General features: G+C 47.8%; 1 protein-coding gene across 1 annotated transcript in view; it reads left to right on the plus strand.

Annotated features, from left to right (window-relative positions):
- Nucleotides 1–6,961, plus strand: part of LOC135830308 (angiopoietin-related protein 7-like) — a 49,207-nt gene extending 42,246 nt beyond the window's left edge. The window contains exon 7 of the mRNA XM_065342573.1: nt 6,330–6,961. Within this exon, the coding sequence (XP_065198645.1) occupies nt 6,330–6,961 (632 nt within the window). The remainder of the gene's footprint in view (nt 1–6,329) is intronic.
- The last annotated feature ends 13,987 nt before the right edge of the window (nt 6,962–20,948 follow it).

Genomic DNA, 20,948 nt, shown 5'->3' on the forward strand with positions numbered 1-20,948 from the left:
AAAACGTTTTTGATATGCTAAATACGTCTCAAGACGTATGCACAACGTGTCGGTAATGCAGAATGTAGAATCTGTGCTTAATGCTGACGATGAAAAGTGAGGTTAATAGCAGCTGCTACAGGGATACTAAAGCTGCTTAGGGTGGCAACGGTGACTTATTTGTATTACCCTTGCACCCAGACTTCAAAAAAGCTTACCTGATTTGTGCTCACTCAACACAGATCGGGTTTGACTGATGTTTTATTTCCACGAATTCTGCAAGAGATTAGCAGTCTAAATAATGACTTTATTACATCGTGCTTTTAAAGGGGAAGCTAAGCCTAAAATCAAAATTTCACCAGTTGTAGTCTTCGGCTTGCTGAGTCGAATGGTCTTGGTCCGAGGAAGCTGAGACGCTTCCTTCCTACTTCAATCCCAATCGAACTCGCGCACTTCCACCGAAACTGGGTGACTGCGCCCTACTAGATAGGGATTTGTATGCAAAATGTCACTAAAAGCGCCATGTGTAACCGTTTTCGCCTGTTCGCTATAACTTTACACTCCCTCGCACCTCATGCATCTTACGCCTGTCTATTAGCACGTTCATTGGCGCCATTGCCACATGTATACTATCACCTTTTGCATATAACTGGTTGAGGCACGCTCAACCAGGTCTCTTACTTTTCAAGGTTTGATTAAACCTGTTACACTGGTAGCAAAAGGATGGTTACTACTCAGCTTTTAGCAGGTGTTCTGGTCGCTCTGCGTACGCTCCTCGTACTCGTCGTTCGGCTGATAAACGATATCAAGACCGCTCAGCGCGTTAGCCAAGGAAACCGAACGATACATCCGAAATCGGAACCGTGGGAGACAACACCCCACCTTACGAAAGAGCAGCCTGTGTTTGGAGGAGTTTCCGCTACATTCAAAGAATGGACGTTTGCAATGGACATGGCCCTACGGTCGTTGGCACTCCCAAATGCGGCACAGAGGGTCGACTACGCAGCAGGATTTTGACTGGAAACGCTCGTCTTTGGTTGATAGCGGCATTGGAAGCTAACCAAGTGTTTTCCGACTGGCCTGCTCTGAAAGCGGCGTTTGGCGATGTGTACAGACCACAGCACAACGAGGAAACATCGCAGCACGGGTCGCTGGACGCATACATTGCTGCTTTCACTCGCCTCAGCCTGCAAGTGCCGGAAATCGACCACCACACCAGAGCGCTGCTGTTCTTCAGGGGTCTAGTGCCGCACATCCAGCGACAGGTCATGCGTGAGCATCCACGTACCCTGGAGCAAGCTGTCATGGCAGCAAACACCGTGGAGCAGTCGTCAGGGCCACCGGCGTCGGGGCCACCAGCCAGTAGAGAGTCGCGTTCCGTGCCCAGCTTCCGTGGCCAGGGCCTCCGCAAGCTGACGGACCAAGAGCGTGTCCAACTGCGAGCGATGGGACACTGCTTTGCTTGCAGGAAGCTAGGCCACCTCGCTAAATACTGTACTGAGGGTGGACAGCGCTACCCAAACGCTGGTCGCCAGTAAGAAAGGGGGTGCGCTTACTGGCGACGACCCAAGCACCCACGCCGTTATCAGTCGCTAACCGGTTCGGAGCTCTGGAGGTTGAAGACGTTGCTCTCCAGGAACCTACGGAGTCGGGGACACCCATAGCTGTAGGAAATTGTCCTGTTGCAGAAGGGTGTCATGTCAGCAACGTCAGCGTCGGTAATGAACCTGAACACGACCTACTGCGCGTACAGGGAAAGATCGGCGGTCGCCGTGCAGTGATGCTAATAGATTCCGGTTCGATGCATGACTTCATTGCAGACGGTTTTGGTCGAAAGCATCATCTTGACAAGGATGCAAGCTCAGAAATGCTGAGCGTAACATTGGCGGACGGCTCGACCAGCGAGGTCCAACAGATTTCCACACGCACGCTAAAGGTGACAGTCGGGGGCTTCAGTGAGGAACAGTACTTTACTGTGTATCCCCTGACTCGCTACGACGCTATTCTTGGCAAGCCGTGGCTTACAAGGAACAACCCCAGCATCAACTTCCGTACAAACGAAGTTCAGTTGGACGGTGAGCCCTTTGTTGCCAAATTGCCTTCAGCTAACCCGCCGACAGGCGACCGGCCATCTGTGGAAAGCATGTTTATCAGTGGCCGACAAGCTCGTCATGCCCTGAGGAGTGGAGCAGAGGGGTTTCTTGCATGGGTCACTGCTGCAAACGAGGAGAATCGTTCCTGGCCACAACTCCAGGAATCAGAGCAACAGGACACCCAGAACCTGCTCGAGAGGTACCAGGATTTATTTCCAGACGAGCTGCCGAATGAGTTTCCACCGAAGAGACCAGTCGACGATGAAATCCAGATAGAAGATGGAGCCAGACCATCGTCTCGACCCGCCTACCGCTTGCCGAAACCAGAGATGGACGAGCTCCAGTCACAGCTGTCAGAATTACTTGAGAAGGGATTAATTGAGCCAAGGAAGTCGCCATACGGTGCACCTGTGTTTTTTGTGAAGAAGTCGGATGGTACTCTGAGAATGGTGTGCGATTGGCGAGAATTGAATAGAATTACGATCAAAAACAAAGCTTGTCTTCCTAATATTGATTACTTATTCGACACGATCCAGGGCAGTGCATATTTCTCCAAGTTGGACTTGCGGTCGGGGTACAATCAAATCAGAATTCAAGACTCGGATGTTTCTAAGACGGCCATTATTACGCCGTTCGGCCACTTCCAATTTAGAGTCACGGGATTCGGGCTTACTAATGCCTCGGCCACCTTTCAGTCACTCATGAACTCTATTCTGCAACTGCATCTCCGAAAATTCGTTGTAGTATTCTTGGATGACATTCTAGTTTTCAGCAAGACCTGGGAAGATCATTAGCATCATCTTCAAACAGTTCTAGAAACACTTAGAAATAGTGAGCGGTATTGCAAACAGTCTAAATGCGAATTCGGCATGAGAGAAGTTCTCTTCTTGGGGCATAAAATCAACGGCAAATCAATTTCCCCTGATCCCAAGAAGATAAGTGCTGTGGAAACATGGCCAACTCCGTCGTCAGTAACTGATGTGAGGAAGTTTCTTGGCTTTGCAAACTATTTCCGAAGGTTCATAGATCGACACTCGACCATCTCTCGTCCATTAGAAGAAATCACCGGAAAAATCACGCTTTGAATGGAGCGCTGCTAGACAGAAGGCATTCGAGTCTCTAAAATCAGCATTACTCGAGGCGCCAGTGTTGCAACTGGCCAATGTTGAGAAAAGCTTCACGGTAGAAACTGATGCAAGTGACTTTGCCGTGGCGGGTGTGCTCCTGCAGCAGGGAGAAGCTATGGATTTGCATCCCGTAGCCTTTTGTAGTCGGAAACTGTCAGCTGCAGAACGCAACTATACTGCGGCCGAGAGGGAAACGTTGGCTGTGGTATTTGCATTAAAGTGCTGGAGAATCTATCTACTCCGCCACTTTGACCTGATGACTGATAATATGGGTGTCGTCTATTTACGAACCAAACCGACTCTCACCAAGCGCGAGGCAACATGGGTAGAGTTTTTAGCTGACTGTGACTTTACGGTCTTTCACAAACCAGGAAAGAAAAACATTGCCGATCCGCTTTCACGCCGTCCAGATCTGTTCAGTGATTCTGAAATAGGCGGGTCATCCTATCCTCCTAGCATTCAGTTGAATGCCATAGAGCATACCCTAGAGATTAATCCAGACATAGCGCAGTTAATTGTAAGCGGTTACAAGTGCGACAAGGATCTTGCTCCCATTATCAGGAGACTAAAAAATTCAAGCCATGACAATCTGCACGACCGTTACCTTCTAAATGAAACACCCGGTTATCTTTATCTCAGATCTTCACCACAGAACCGGTTATGCATTCCAAAGAGTAGCAAACTCCGACTCGCCCTGCTTCAAAAATACCATGACTGTGTGACTGCGGGGCATCCCGGTCGAGATCGCACCTATTTCAGACTCGCTAGATATTTCTATTGGCCCAGAATGGGACTGGATGTAAAGGCGTTTGTCAAGTCATGTGACGTCTGCCAACGCGTTAAAGGCGGCCAGCTAAAAACTGGTCTCTTGCAGAACTTACCAGTGCCCAGTCAGCCGTGGGCGGATATCTCGATGGATTTTATCATGGGTTTGCCTAGGACCGATACAGGCCATGATGCTATATGTATATGTAGACCGCTTGACAAAGTGTGTACATTTAGCACCTACTTCCTCTACTATTGACGCTAAAGGAAGTGCTGATCTGTATATTCAACATGTATTTCGACTGCATGGTTTGAGTTCTAGTATTGTATGTGATCGTGATCCAAGATTTACTGCAGCATTTTTTCAGGAATTGTTTGATCGCTTAGGAACGAAACTAGCATTTAGTACTGCCAATCACCCTCAGACAGATGGCCTAACTGAACGAGTAAACAGAATAGTAGAGGATGTGCTGAGGGCTTTTGTAAATCATAAGCAAGATAACTGGGATATGCTCCTACCTCTCTGTGAGTTTTCTATCAACAGCGCTACTCAATCATCTACAGGAAACACACCGTTCTTCTTAAACTATGGTCTAAATCCCAGAGCGCCACCAGACTTCCTTAACCCTATTCAGGGAGGCAGAGATTCAGCTGATTGGTTGCAAGCAAGACAAGATGCGGTCAAGATCTCACAAGATGCGCTAGTGGCAGCTCAAGCTCGTCAGGCCTTCTATGCAGATCGGACAAGGGTCGAGGGAAAGCTGAAGGTGGGAGATTTGGTAATGGTCTACTGGGATTTCCTCCTGACTCCTGAAGCTCTGGACCGATCATTCCATAAATTACGCCCCAAGTGGTTTGGCCCCTTTCCTATAACCCAGGTGGTCGGCCCGAATGCCTACAAGCTCAAGTTGCCTCATACCAGCCGCTGTCACCCGGTATTAAATGTGTCGGCACTCTGTGCCTACGAGAAGAACGCTATTCCTAATAGGAGACAGCCTACGCCTCCGCCTATCACGGACCTTGATGGTTATACCCGCTACGTGGTGGAGAACATTCTCAGTCACCGCCGCCGGCAGAATCAGCTTCAGTACCTAGTCAAGTGGCAAGGCAACTCTGTTGCCACTTGGGAGCCTGAACATTATTGTTGGATGAATCTGGTAATAACATTGTTCCACTTCAGAAGTACAAAACCTTGGCTTCTGCCCGCTGACGTTTGCAGTCGAATTTCTAGTTTTCACCTTACACATTTTTTGAGCTTATTACTCTTTTATTTGCATGGAGTTTCAGTCGTCTTATTGTGTTACTTCAGTACGAACCCGTTTTCGTCTCGCACGTGTTTGCGCTTATTGTACTCTATTCCACTTGAGCATTTGGGTTATAAGCTCCTTTCTCTCCATAGGAGGGGGATGATGTAACAGTTCTCCCCTGTTCGCTATAACTTTACACTCCCTCGCACCTCATGCATCTTACGCCTGTCTATTAGCACCTTCATTGGCGCCATTGCCACATGTACACTATCACCTTTTGCATATAACTGGTTGAGGCTCGCTCAACCAGGTCTCCTTCATTTCAAGGTTCGATTAAACCTGTTACACCATGTCGTTCTTATAAAAGCACGGATGACCGCGATTGGCCCATTAGGTTTAGTCTTTTGGACGCTGTGTCGACTGGTTTTGGTCCAAAAAGGCTGCGATGCAACGTTCAGCCCTTATTCCCAATCGAACATGGTTAAACAAGCGGTCATGTGCTCCTGCGTACACCAAGCACCTGGTCACCGTGCCTACAGGGTACAACTTACAGCCTGTTTGAACTTTTTTGGGTGCAGTCCTGCCACTCGAGTTGAACTCGAGTTGAACCTTGGTGTGAAAGTTGTCGCCTGCTGGCGCGGTGACCAGGTGGCTTGGGCACGCAGGAGCATGTGACCGCTTGTTCAACCATGTTCAATTGGGAATGAAGGAGGAGCGCTGCATCGCAGCTTTCTCGGACCAAAACCAGTCGACTCAGCGTCCAGAGGATTACAACAAATGGGCCAATCGCGGTCATCCGTGCTTTTATAAGAACGAAATGGCGCTTTTAGTGACATTTTGCATACAAATCCCCTCTAGTAGGGCGCAGTCACCCAGTTTCGGTGAAAGTGCGCGAGTTAGATTGGGGATAAAGTAGGAAGGGAGCGTCGCAGCTTCCTCGGACAACGACCATTCGACTCAGCACTCCGAAGACTACAACTGGTGAAATCTTGATTTTAGGCTTAACTTCCCCTTTAACAGTCACCCGAAGCTTTGCGTACATTTCCGCTGCATTTATTAATTTTGTTCCCTTCCTCGGGTTATGAACGTTTTTACTATATTTTTGCGTTCTTCTGCAGGGTTATTTTCTTGTCAGAGAACCGACTCCGGTCCGTCAAATGTATTCCTCGGCAGAAAAATGACTACACTTTTCACTGCATACTGTGATCGAGAGACTGATGGAGGTGGCTGGATTGTGTTTCAGAGAAGACAAGATGGCTCAGTGGACTTTTACCGTGACTGGAATGCATACAAGCGAGGATTCGGATCAGCGTCTGGAGAGTTCTGGCTGGGTCTAGATACACTACACTATCTGACGTCACAAGCTGGTAGTACTTATGAACTGCGTATTGATATGGTGTTCAAGACAACTGGAGAGAAGCATTATGCCAAGTGGTCAACATTCCGTGTTGAAGGTGAAGCTGACAATTACAGACTACATGTTTCAGGATTCTCAAGCCCTACATTGCAAGACAGAATGAGTTACCACAATGGAAAACAGTTCAGTACTCGAGACCGTGATCATGACGCATGGAGTCGTCATGGCTGTTCTAATGCATGGAAGGGTGGTTGGTGGTATAACCAGTGTCACCGTGTCAATGTCAATGGATTGTATGGACGTAGTGATGGAGACTACACTGGTGTAGTGTACTGGCATAACGGGAACAAAAGTTTGAAGTTTGTGGAAATGAAGCTAAGAAAGCGTGGATAAAACCCAATGCACTACTAGATTCACTTCACACACTGTTCTCATTTGCATCCAAATGCAAAATTCTGCACTTTGAAACGCTTTCATTGGTTTCCTCTTTTCATGATGACTTTAGGCTATCTTTGTAAATATGCTCTTATGGCTTATGGCTCTTTCCACCCATAAGCTTCTTTTGCAGGAGAGTAAACCTGCCATTCGATTCTTAATCGCCGGCTTCATTAAAGCCAGTAATTCTTTTTGTTTAAAATAATATTACTACAAACATGCACTAAGGGAGTGTTGACCATATCAGGGCATTGCGCGCATCTTCATAACCAGCTCCTCCGCCACCATACAACACATTGATCTCCTAGGAGCGCTTTCGTTTTATACTTCTTATCAGCGAGCAATCGTGGTTACGAGTATACAGTCACTCTGTCTAATATACTGTACTTTTCCTGTCTACTACAATCACCCGCATTCTCTCACTAACCACCTGAACATTAACCATCTAGCGCTCTACACTTTACCAGCTGTTTTCTATGTTGTTTTTAAACCAGACACACTTTAGAATGACTCGCGAGCAAAAGCTGAAGTTCAATTGACGGGTAGTCACACTATCCAAAATGTCTTTGACATGCATAGTGTAGTATCCCTGCCCGACCAATACGGAAGTAGTACGGAACTAATACGGAGATTTGCGTGATGTATAGTTAGTGTATCTCCGTATGTAAGCGTACGGCGTCTGCTGCATAAAAGCTGCTGCGCATTTCTGTTTAGATGATATTTTGATAATCACGAACTATTCAACCTCCAGGTTTGCACCGGAGGGAAAGTTTTTTTTTTTTTTAAATCAACAAGAATTAGTTTTATAACCGCAATCAATAAAACTAGCTGAACCGACATTTGTGTACTTTATTCATGCAATGTAAAAAACGGTGGAGACGATGTGCAATAAAACGATGAAAATATGAAGAAATGGTGTAGGGAAAAAATATGGATTCAAACAAGTTTTCGTACAACACTCATCAGGAATCGTCGTTGTACTAAAGGACACTGAAACAAAAATTGAACTATTATAGAAAATCTAAGTTAGAGAAATAACAATAAGAGCAACAACAGTGAAATTTACAAGTGTGAATTTTAACAATCAAAGCGAGAAATAAACAAAGGAGAAAGGAAGGAAGGACAACGTGATAACACATAACAGCAGTACATTACACCTAGAACATTAACGGCCAAGCTTGGCCACACTAAACACGACACGTGACTTGAACAATTTCAACCCAATTATACTATCTTTCTGTACACACAAATTAGGCTTGTACAGACGCTGATAGATAGCTTCCAACACTTTTAACTGTAGTCCATAACCATGACGACCACGGCACAATACAGTATCAAATTTAAAATCAAATTTTTTATCAAATTGTTGTCTCCTCGCCGTGTGTTTAAATTAGTTTTGTAATAGCTACAAGTATAAAGAGAACAAATTCTGCTGTCATCGCCACACTACAACAAAGTCATGAAGGTTTACCAAAATCGATTTTCTTGTCACAATCATCAGTGGAAACCCGTGACTGAAGAGTAACCATGCTGAATCAATGATTAATATACATTCAATAATGTGTTACGAGAACAAAACAAAGGGCTAAAATAGAATGAGGGAAGGTGAGACAATGGAAGTGAAGTGAGAGCTAAGTGCAACAGGGGTGAGGAACTAATTACAACGCTAGAACTGTGTATTGAGACAAACAATCATGCTGTGCACCTACGAAAACAATCTTAACGCAACTACATGTTTCTTCTGCTTACAAAGATCAGGCTTATGCAAACGAATACAAACAGCCTCAAGTACTTTCAACTGACTAGCGTACCGTGGACGACAAAGAACAGAAAAACTAAAATCATCATACACCTGCAGACACTTAGGGTGAGACAACAGATGAAGAAAAACGGCAGACTTCTTACGATCACAATCACCATCCGATTCCTCGTCTCCACCAACCGCAACCTCGTCCTCCGTCTCACCTTCCAACTCGTCCTCAGTGTCGTCCCCCGTGAACAAGGAGAAAGAAAGCTGAAGGGAAAAGAATTCAACAGAGAAAACAACACGATCAACATTCAAAGACCTAGACGTTCAACGGCTAATTATTCAATGAATTATTACAGTACTGGATGTCAAGCACCGGCGAAGACACTTGGAACAGAAGATTTAACAACAACAGGAACAACAACAATGACAACAACAACAATGGTAACAAATTACCATCAAGATCAAAGGAGGAGTCAACGAACAGAGGTTAAGCAACATGAAGCGAGCATGGGACCGATCGGTGTGGATGAGGAGAATGACACGGGGGACGACACTGAGGATGAGTTGGAAGATGAGACGGAGGACGAGGTTGCGGTTGGTGGAGACGAGGAATCGGATGGTGATTGTGATCATAAGAAGTCTGCCGTTTTTCTTCATCTGTTGTCTCACCCTAAGTGTCTGCAGGTGTATGATGATTTTAGTTTTTCTGTTCTTTGTCGTGCACGGTACGCTAGTCAGTTGAAAGTACTTGAGGCTGTTTGTATTCGTTTGCATAAGCCTGATCTTTGTAAGCAGAAGAAACATGTAGTTGCGTTAAGATTGTTTTCGTAGGTGCACAGCATGATTGTTTGTCTCAATACACAGTTCTAGCGTTGTAATTAGTTCCTCACCCCTGTTGCACTTAGCTCTCACTTCACTTCCATTGTCTCACCTTCCCTCATTCTATTTTAGCCCTTTGTTTTGTTCTCGTAACACATTATTGAATGTATATTAATCATTGATTCAGCATGGTTACTCTTCAGTCACGGGTTTCCACTGATGATTGTGACAAGAAAATCGATTTTGGTAAACCTTCATGACTTTGTTGTAGTGTGGCGATGACAGCAGAATTTGTTCTCTTTATAGCTATTATAAAATTGTTGTCTCCGCGTCGATTAATTAATTTTATTCTACTTCTTTCAGGTACACGCCTGAAATATAATTATTAGTGAAAGAAGAAGCGGCAAAAAAACTTTCCCTCCGGTGCAAACCTGGAGGTTGAATAGTTGTATTGTATTTATTTAAAAGGATTCTCCAAAAGCAAATGGATGCTTATCACGGAAGTCTCCCACATAAATATCGCAAGAAAAATGGGGAAATGGGGAGAGGAGAGTGGAAGATGAAGCATGGGAAGAAGGGAAACAAGTACCTAAATATCGAGGTATAAAAGCAGGAAAGAAATCGACGAGGGAAGAAATCACCTCTGCAGATAATAGCGGGACATTTAGATGAAAAAACCCAGCAAGGATTAATTTCAAGGAAAAAAAATTTCTCAAACGGAAAAGTTCGGAATTCCAGTCAGAGAATATCTATGCTGAGAGTAATGAGCCTTTAGAGCAATGCGAAAATTGACAGAGGACTGAACGCAGCGGATGTGTTCTGGAAGTTTGTTCCATTCCACAGATAAACTGAAGAGAGGGGATTTAAGGAAATGGGCGCCAGAACGAGGTAAAACTATAGAGGACGGGTGACGACAACTAAGGGATACATTGAATTTGAAACGAATTAGCAAAGACGGAAACTGGTAAAAGACATGATGAAAATACAGCAAGGACAGAATCTGACGACGCCACTTCAGGGATGACCAGTCACAAGTACGATTAAGAATCTGCTTCGGGGTTTCCCACTCAGGAGGGTGCCGGGTCTTACAAAGCAGATATGAACGAGCAGCAACGGCTTGCAGTCGGTCTAACGTAAGCGAATCTGAATGGGATACGGCGAATGACCAGACAGGGACTGCGTATTCTAACAGTGGTCGTACGTAACACTTGTAGAGCAAATTCACGGTTGAAGCTGAAAGGAAATGGGCCATATGGCGCAACAGAAAAACACGACTGCGAAACTTATGGGTGATAGATTTTATATGGTCAGAAATATTTAGTGAAGGAGTGATAGTCACGCCGAGATGACAGTGGCTATCACCTTTCTGAATAGGCACACCGTTCATTGTCAAGGGGGATGACGGGCCGGGGGCTAATGCATATTTTTGAAAGGGTAGGTGGACGCATTTACTGGTGTTAAACGTCATGGCAGTAGCTGATGACCATTGACAACACTTATCAATGTCAGTCTGGAGCAATGCATGATGGATAGGAAGTGAGGTGTTTGCTGGAGAAACAAGAATTAAATTAGAGTCATCAGCAAAAAGGGATAGGGTACTAGAAGCAGGGGCATCAGGAAAGGAGTTGATGCACAGGTTAAAAAGAAGCGGGCCGAGATGGGAACCTTGGGGTACGCCAGCGGTGATGGGCAAAGGGTCAGAAAGAGTTTGGCCAATGCGAACGCAAATACTACGATCACTGATGAAGTCCTTCACCCAAGAACAGGCAGAAAGAGAACACCAACCTGAAACAGATTGAATAACTAAATGATGACTAACTCTGTCAAAGGCCTTAGAAAAATCAAGGAACAGCTGGTCACAAGAAGACTTAGAGTCAAATGCACGCGAAACAATTGAGGTAAGCTGTACCAATTGGTCAACTGTTGACCTCTTTCGACAAAAGCCAAACTGGCTGGAACTGATAATTTTATGGCTCTCAACAAATGAGTAATACTGACGGCTAATCATAGACTCATACAATTTGGCAACTGCATTTAACAGCGATATAGGACGGTAATTGACTGGGTGAGAAGGATTACCTTTTCCCTTGAACACAGGTACAACAACGGCAGATTTCCACTCCCTGGGCTGAGTACTGGACAGCAAGCAGCGGTTGAAAAGGGCGGAAAGAGACTGTGATGTGACCTCAGCTATTTCACGGAGGATGCGATTGTTCAGCAGTCCAGCGGTTTTACGTTGAATGGGAAGTCTGGATAGCGTGTCAAATACGGACTGCACAGAGAATGGTTGTATGGAGAACTTCACAGTGGACGTGGGTGTTAAAATACCAGCTGAGTGCAGGTCAGGTGTTAGCAGTGGCGCCTGGCTGTAGCTCGCAAACACTTTGGCTAGGAGATTCGTCTTTTCCGTATTACTCGTGGCTGGGTAGGCTTGGTTGTCATGGTAGAGGTCAGGGATAACCGGAGACGGGCGATTCACATTACAAAGGATCTTTGCTTTGCGCCACCATGTACGAGTTCCATGATGCTGAGCCATGTCTCTCGCCATCCTCTCGTGATAATGGCGTTTCGCCTTCCGGAGCAAGGAAGTAAGACAGTTACGTGAGAGTCTATACGCTATCCAACTATCTGTAGATCCGAGACGTTTGGCCTTGGCGAAGAGGCGATCCCGAAGCCGCCTCTGACGATGGTGAACAGCAGAGTACCAAGACTTGTTTGATGGAAATGTGCTTCTCCGGACAACGGGAACAAACAACGATACAGAGTCTTCCAGCGCTGTGCGCCACAATGACCAGGCCTCATCAACTGTTTGCGCATTTTGGACGGCATCTAGCAAGGGTAGATGCCACACGTGGTTGTTAAATGCTTGCCAGTCCGTGTGGGCAAAGTCGAGCCAGGTGTTTTGTGCAGAAGATATTTGGGCTGTGGAGCCTGCTGATCGGTTGTGGACGACATCGAAAACTACAGGACAGTGATCAGATACCGGTGGGAGGATGGTGAGATGGGAGACTGCTATTGGAGCATTAGTGATAACTAGGTCGAGTAGTGATGAACTCTTACCACTTGCGGAGTAGCGGGTAGGCTGTTGATCCACAAGTTGCGATAAGCCCAGATCATCCAGGGTGTCATACATGCATGTACCAGCAGGTGTATCAGGATCGGATGCTAGCCATTTCGAGAGGCGAGCGTTAAAGTCGCCAATGACAAATATGGAAGCTTGAGGACAAGATATTGATTGAATGCAGGTCCGGAGTGCGCTGCAGAACTGATCAGGTGGCTGCCAAGGAGGACGGTAACAACAGAACACAAACGTGGAGTTGGGGCGATGCTCTAGTTCTATGCACACAATTTCAATGGTTGGATCAGCAGGCTGAAGATCTGGACGATGTTTGGTAGCATGGGAAATGGAAGGGTGGAGGAGGAATGCCACTCCACCTCCACGTCGCACGGTATTGTTGTGACGGTCATGCCGGATAATTTTGTATTCAGCTGACGGTGTTAATATTGAACTTGTGATATCAGGAGTCAACCAGGTTTCAGTTATGCCCAAGATATCTAGTTGAGATGTGCAGAATAAGTTTTTAATCTCATCAGCCCGCTTCAGCCAGCTGCATGCGTTAACTGTGCAGATCCTGATACTCGACGGAGACTTCATATCAGGAATACAAGGTGAAAAATTGAAAGTCAAAGGGGGTGGTTGGAATGGTGGAGCAAGAGGGTTCAGTGCGGTCACTTGCGATTGTCGGCCGGGAGAGAACGGGGCTGCATTTGGGTTAAGAGTAAAAGCGTGTGGTGATGTGGGAAAAAAGATGGGTGCGTGTGGATTCAACATCACAGTTTATGATTTCTTGGGGAGGGGTGGGTTCTTGAACTTCCATTCTCGTGCTGTTACATGCTCGGGCCAGAACTCGTTTTCCAGAACATTTCTTTCGTCATGCTCAGCAACTGTCAGATGTGCGTACAACGTGCCGTACACTGTTCTGGAGGGGATCAGTCTACAGCCAGTAACTTCCACATTCTTCTTTCTACAGTACGCAACAAGATCATCAGCACTGCAGTTGATATTGATGCCCCCAACGAATACAACTCTGCGTGCTATTTTCTTACCTCCACGCAGATCTGCGGGCTTCCTGGTGCGGTTGGCGGCTTCACGTACGATCGACCAGTCGTACTTGGTACTGACAGGCTTGTCAGTAGTACGACTGGCGTTGCTTGTTCGTGGTGCAGAGAGGGTACGACTAGCGTACGTCTCGCCCGGAGCTGCAGATTCAAGCCCTGTTGGTGCAGATGCGGGTACTGGTACACCCGTGGCGGGAATGTTTGTAGCTGCTCGGTACGAGTACTCATCCTGGAGGCTGTCGAGGGCGCGATTAGAGACATCGATGGGCTGGTGGTGTTGTGTCAGGGCGCGAAGCTCCTCCCTGAGTTCTGCAATGGCGGCATCTTTTCCTTTCTCCTTTTCTAGAGAGATTTTTCGTAGGTCGGAAACTTCTGCTACCAGGTTTCGGACCGTCTCCATCAGGTCAACCATCATCTTCGTTAGCGCAGTAGCATCAGTACTGGTACATTCACATCCTCCTGCCTGCTTTGTGACCCTGTACGTACTGTGTGTGTCGATCTGATCGTCCAGTGGTTGCAACTTTCCCCTCAGGGCGCCTACCAAGTTCGTGATTATCAAAATCTCCCTTAAACAGAAATGCGCAGCCGCTTTATTGCAGCAGACGCCGTACGCTTACATACGGAGATACACTAAATATACATCAGGCAAAGCTCCGTATTAGTTTATTTTTTTATTTTTTACTAAGGCCACAGCTTCCAATCATGACATGCAAAGCAGCGGTGCAGCATCGCAGGCATGAATCGTGGACGTGGTGACGGGGTCTGATGTGCTCCACCGACCTAGGGTCTCGGCTTCACTGCACAGCAAACGCGTCGAAAGAAAACGGGGGCTAATAATTATCGGGAGATGGGGGGGGGGGAAGAAGAAGAGAAGAGAGAGAGAGAGAGAGAGAGAGAGAGAGAGAGAGAGAGAGAGAGAGAGAGAGAGAGAGCTGGGAGATAGAAGAGCACAGTGCTCTTGGTGATGGGGGCTGCGAAGGATAGCAGGTTCTGGGATATGTGCATGAGAATCAGAATATTGGTGATGATGGCAGCAGGGTTATAAGGTAAGCAGCTGAACACTCATAAGAACAGGGAAAGCGTTAGCGAGCAGATTCAAAGTGCATCAGTAGCAGAGAGCCAGTCCTGAGCAAGAAGGTGACGGTACACCTTTTTCTTAAAGCTTTGCATGTGGGGCTGGGCGGGTGGGTGGTGGAACAGGTCTGGTGGCAGGGCATTCCATGTTGCAACGGTGCAAGCAGGGAATCCTTGGAGACAGCTATTCCGGGTGTTGGCAGGCAGGCCAGTTGTCATCTGGTATGGATGGGAATCCTGCAGCTGGAGAGACTGACGGGTAGGTCTTGTCTCGGGGGCACGGTGAGTGGCTGGTTTAGGCAGCATCTGCTTCAGAGGGCTGGATGCATCTAGATAGCAGAGCTTGTAGGTATAGGCAAGTGCAGCTACCAGGCGACGGAGTGCCAGGCTAGGGAGCCAAGTACCTGCTCCGATGATGTGGAGGGCCCTTCGCTGGATCTGGTCCAGCTTCTTAAGATGGGACGAGGGTGAGCCCATCCACACTAAGGGGCAATACTCGAGTGTGGGTCGCACAAAGCCGTTGTAGACGCGTTGGCGGCTCTCGGCGTCCAGAATGGGAGACGCTCGCTTCAGGAAGCCAATCCGCTGGTTAGCACGGGAAGCTAGGGAGCGGAGGTGGAAGGTGTAGCTCAGGGTGTCGTCAAAGGTGACTCCCAGGAGTTTCAGCCGACTCTCTTCACTGACCGGTGTGCCGTCAAATGTTGCTCGGGAGAGCTCCCAGGGCTGGCGATGGTGGCCTATAGACATAGCCTGCGTCTTGGAGGGCTCAAATTTGATCCTCCACTTATGTCCCCAACGGGAACACGCATCAATGCCCTGCTGGAGGAGCTCGGAGCCACAGTCAATGTCAGCTCTTGATGTGAGGCAGTGGAAGAGAGTGGTGTCGTCAGCGTAGGCTGCTAGCTCCATACCTGGTGGGAGGTGGTCCTCACCATCATTGGTGTAGAGGATGAACAGGGTGGGACCAAGGATACTGCCCTGCGGCACGCCAGCTTTGGTCGGGTACGGACTGGAAAGTTCACCTCCAACTGCAACCCTCAAGTGACGATCAGTCAGGTAATCCCTCAGCCAAGCGAGAAGTGGACCAGTTACACCATAGCATTGTGCCTTGTGCAAAACGCCTACATGAGAGACGCGGTCGAATGCGCCAGCCACATCAACTGCAATGACTCGAACCACACCACCTCTGGCTGCAACGCGACTCCATTGGTAGTTGAGTAGCGTGAGTATGTCCTGGGTGCCGAGTTGGCTGCGGAAGCCATACTTACTTTGCGATAAGATGTTGTGTGCCTCCAGGAACTGTCGGATTGAGTGGCTAATAATGGCCTCCATGACTTTCGACAGAATAGAAAGGAGGGAGATCGGGCGGTAGTTCTTAACATCAGACTTGGATTTTTTCTTGTGCACCGGCACAACCATTGCCGTCTTCCACATTGTAGGTTGCCGACCTTGGTGGAAGGCCTGCGAAAAGAGCCGCGACACTGGTGCAGCCAGCTCTTTGCTGCATTGCCGGAGTACACGCCCGGGGATGCCGTCTGGACCCGTGGCTTTGGCGGGGTGGAGTTGCCTCAGCTTCCGCTCAACCGTGCTTGGCCGAAAGTGGACATTGCGGAGTTGAGCTTGAGATCGGGGGCGGACTGGAGGGAGGCTGTTGGCTTGCAAGTCGTTGTCACCAAGACTGCACTTTGCGGAGAAATACTGCCCGAATGCTTCGGCCTTTTCGCTGCAGGTGGTGTGCTCAGTTCCGTTCGACGCACGCAGAACAGGTATGTCTGCAGAGCGGTGTCCTTGCCCACCTGCTCGCTTGACGGTTGTCCACCATTGTCGGCTGGAAAGGGCACCTTCTCTTATCTTTCGGCGGATACTGGTAGTGTGCGCTTGCTTGGCTCTGTGCAGACAGTTTGTTGCTTCACCTGTTGCCATAGAGTAGGCCAGCCGCAGGTGTGCATTGTTGGGCGAAGATCGGTGACGTCGCCAGGCACGTTGCTTCCTGTCAACAGCTTCCTGGCACTCAGGTGACCACCAGGCTGGGTCTCCCTGGCGTAGCTTCAGGGTTTTGGATGGAATGAATATCTGCATACCCTCTTTGATCTTCTGTGTGAGTTTCACACAAGAGACGTCAATTCTGTTGTCATCAGTCAACACCCAGTTTGTGGACCGAAAGAAAGCCCGTAGCCGAGGCCAGTCAGCATGCTGGTAGCGCCACACGGTTCGCTTACTGGGACGGTCACAGGAGGGGGCGACTTCAAAGTCAGTTACCACAACTGCGTGGTCAGATTTCCCTAGAGGTGGATGGAGAGTTGAGATGACGCTTCCAGGGATATCTGAAATTATGAGGTCGAGGATATTATTGCCACGTGTTGGCTCATGGACATGCTGATCGAGGCAATGGTGGTAACACAGATCTTCAGCAGCTTCACCAGCAGGGGAAGTTCTACTGCTGCCTAGCCATTCCCGGTTGTGGACATTTAGGTTAGGTCACCTGCAACGATGATATTCTGGCAGCATTGCCTAGCATCATCTATGCCAGAGCTGATGCTGTTTAGGGCAGAGATGTCTCCATCAGCGGATGAACCTGAGCGATACACAGCACATACTCCAATGGATGGGCCAGCTGCTGTCTTGAGGCGAACCCACAGGATTTCATTTCCACCAGTATCAATACATTCTAGTTCTGTGAAAGCCAGGTCGGCCCGAATCCAGATAGCAACACCGCCCCCCTGGGCCGTACGGTCCCTTCGAACTGGTGGGAAGTATCCAGGGAATGTGAGGTCAGCAGGCGTGGCCTTGTCCTCCGTGACTTTTGTCTCCGTGACGATGACAATGTCTGGGTGGTGGGCATTGAGAGAAGCTTGGAACTCCCCAAGTTTTGACAAGATACCGAAAGCATTTGTCAGCATGAGGCGGAGCATTCTAGGTGGTTGCCGTGCACGTGTTGGAGCCATCATTGTGAGGATTGGTTATCCTGCCGGGGTGGCTGCGCACCAGGCTGGGCAGAACGCTTCGCATCATGCGACAGCGAATCAGGTGACCGCTCGGCAGAAGAACGTTTGTGGCTGTGTGGCGTGGTTACAGGTGTGCCGGCAGCGGCAGCGGACAGGCCACGACTCGCGCTCAGGAAGTCATTTATCGTGGCGGCAATCCCAAGTTGCTGTTGCTCTTGATCATGCTGCTCCGTGCTGCTTCCGTATTGGTCGGGCAGGGATACTACAATAGTAGCTAACAACTGTTTCATGGTGTCTCTATATCTTTGAACTGTGTGCGGCTCCTTATTTTATTACTTAAAAGAAACAAAGGTAAGATAGAGTTTACTGTAGAAAAATTGAGGGTTTAGTAACAGGTGTAATGCGTTGCTAGAACTGCGGAGGCCAATGTATAGCCTGTGGTGGTGAGGTAACATGACCATCATGTAAACAAGGAAAAGGTGTACTAGGCAGTCAAAGTCTTTTCAGTGGTGTATTACATCTCATCAAGAGTACATAACCCCCCAGAGTGTGCTTCTGATGTCATGCGTACACTCCACACCAGCGCAAGGCCGGTCTCGAGGGAGGGCACCATTGTTTTTGATCCAAGAGTACCCGCGACTCCCCGGGTTCCCCTCAGATGTGTACGGTATTATGCCGCAAAGATCCGATTCCGCTCGACCAAGACCCTATGCAGAGCTGGATCAGGCGTTGCACACTCTGGGGGGTTATGTACTCTTGATCTCATGCATGTATACGACCATTGCACCACTACTGAATGGCTCGCAGTCCACTGTTCTATGGTCTTATAGCCTGCACTATTTTTTCCGCTCCTTGCCTCGATCCACCTTGAATTCAGACAACTAATCTCGGACAACTTAATCTTACATAACGCGAAACTCGCTGTTGCAACATATCTTCATACATTCCCTCTTCTGGTTGAGTTCAAGTTTCTACCGTAGAACGGCATCGCACATTCTCCTGGCAGTGGAGTACTCCATCTGATTATGTCACTCTTTAATGGTTTGTAATTCCATGAAATAAGCATTCTGTGGGCTGTCGTTCGTGGAACTATCCTTCGGTAAAGTTTCGGGTGGGACACAATGGCTAGCTGCTCACTCGTCACCCCCACGATGCATAGCGGACGACGTTTCGCAACGTTGCTCGTAATTCCATATTGAGAAACAGATTCAGCATTTCGAACACTACACTTTCTGTGGTACTTGACCAAAATTAAAGGATCACACCACTGAGTTGCATTTTAGCATACTTTGCGCAAGCCGGCATGAAATACTAGTACAGCTTCCACCTCGAGAGCGTTTCGCTGGAGAGTTAAAATCCCCATTTGATTCTGTATTGTGATGCCATACCAAACATTATTGCTTTCTTTTACATGCTATCACTACAGACAGACATGCACTAAGTGTTGGCTGGTGTGCTGCGTTGAATGGTCTTGGTCCGAGGAAGCTAAGAGTCTAAGACACTCCTTTCCTCCTTCATTCCCAATCAAACTCGCCACTTCCACCGACGCTGAGTGACTGCGCCCTGCTAGATGAAGATTTGTATGCAGAATATCATTGAGAGCACCATTTACTTCCTATAAAAGCACACAAGACCGCGATTGGCCGATATGCTGTTGTTTTTTGGACGGTGAGTCGACTGGTGTTAGTCCGAGAAGGCTGCAATGCTTATTCCCAATCGAACATGGTTGAATAAGCGGTCACTTGATCATGCGTTGTTTTTGCGTGTTCCTGTCACTGGTGTTGAACGTTGGTGTGAAAGACCCTCAGTCTGTGGAGACTGCCCTATAGAAATATGAATAAAATAATGCAACAACACAGATGGGACAAAGCGACCACACATGAGCTATAGAAAGCAGGGACCACTGTTCCAGGCTAGTTGATGAGGACACTGAGGCTGATAAGGGCAAGCATTCACCTTTGCAGCTCGCTGAGGCGAGACGGCTGACTGGGAGCATCAACCGACCAGCATATATCAGTATTCCATCAAAATACGGACAGACGCTTTTGTAATTAGTTAGAAGCCTGCTGGTGTCGGGTCATCGGGTGTTGGGGGAAGGGGTGTCTGAGAAAGCCGATCTACGGTGCAATCTCGAAGTGGACATGCTGTGGGTGTTAGAGGTCATGAAGGTGGCTGCAATGGAGACTTTGAAAAGCGTTGTTGCAATGGTCTCAGCAACTAAAGAGCCGTCAATCCTTCCGGGGTTGGGGGAGGGGAGTATATGAGAGAGATGGGATAGCAGGTTCTGGTGAGAAAGATAATCAATAAATTTAACCGTCAAGTTGCTCCCCACAGCGAGGTTCGTACCACTGGTCTGCAGTTGATCGCAGAAAAAGCGGCAGCGTCGCATGATGGAGGCAGGTGAAGGGTTATTACCAGCAGGGGTACACATGATTACTCCTTCTGGCAAAGCATAAGCTGCCTCCTGTACCAACAAGAGAGTATGGCGCAGAATGTTACGCATGGTCACACTTGCTGGCACAGGGTGGGCTCGTGTTGTGCCTCTGGGTGGGAAACAACTGACTACAGCTGACGCTCGCAGAGATATGGACAGTTAGACATGGATGCAAGGGTCATTGATGAGGTGGACATTGACTTTGTATGATACGCAACAGTGCGGCGCATTTTCAAAAGCTCTGGAAGGGTCTACTGCTACTAACTGTACTGCTCCGCTATTGCTGATAGTGTGCAGCCATTCAGTGTTAAATGTATCCAGCAGGTCTACTATCACAAGACTACTAGTATGGCGGAAACCGAAGAAGACCACCAGCACCGCCAGATGGTTCATGATGTTAATGTTGACAATGCTCTCCACTTTGTAACGTGATAATAGGATACAGTGTGACACATTTTCAAAAGCTCTGGCAGAGTCTACTGCTACCATTAGTACTGCTGCGATGATTGATGATAGTGCACAGCCATTCAGAAGATTCATCAGGTCTACAACCACAAGACTACTAGTGTGGGGGAAATCAAAGAGGAGCAGCTCCGCCAGGTGGTTCATGATGCTAATGTTGACAATGCTCTCCGTGACTTGAGGTATTGAACCTACTCGTACATGTACGTGTGCAATGCACATCAGTCCTGCAGTGCGGGACACCAGCCAGAACGAAATCTGGATATCTACCATCAAGATTATGGGCTATACTGGAAGAGCGGGTACAAGATCATTTCCTCAACAGTATTTGCGTCAGATTGA

The sequence above is a fragment of the Sycon ciliatum genome (genome assembly GCF_964019385.1).
Source record: "Sycon ciliatum chromosome 5 unlocalized genomic scaffold, ocSycCili1.1 SUPER_5_unloc_1, whole genome shotgun sequence".
Taxonomy (NCBI): Eukaryota; Metazoa; Porifera; class Calcarea; order Leucosolenida; family Sycettidae; genus Sycon; species Sycon ciliatum.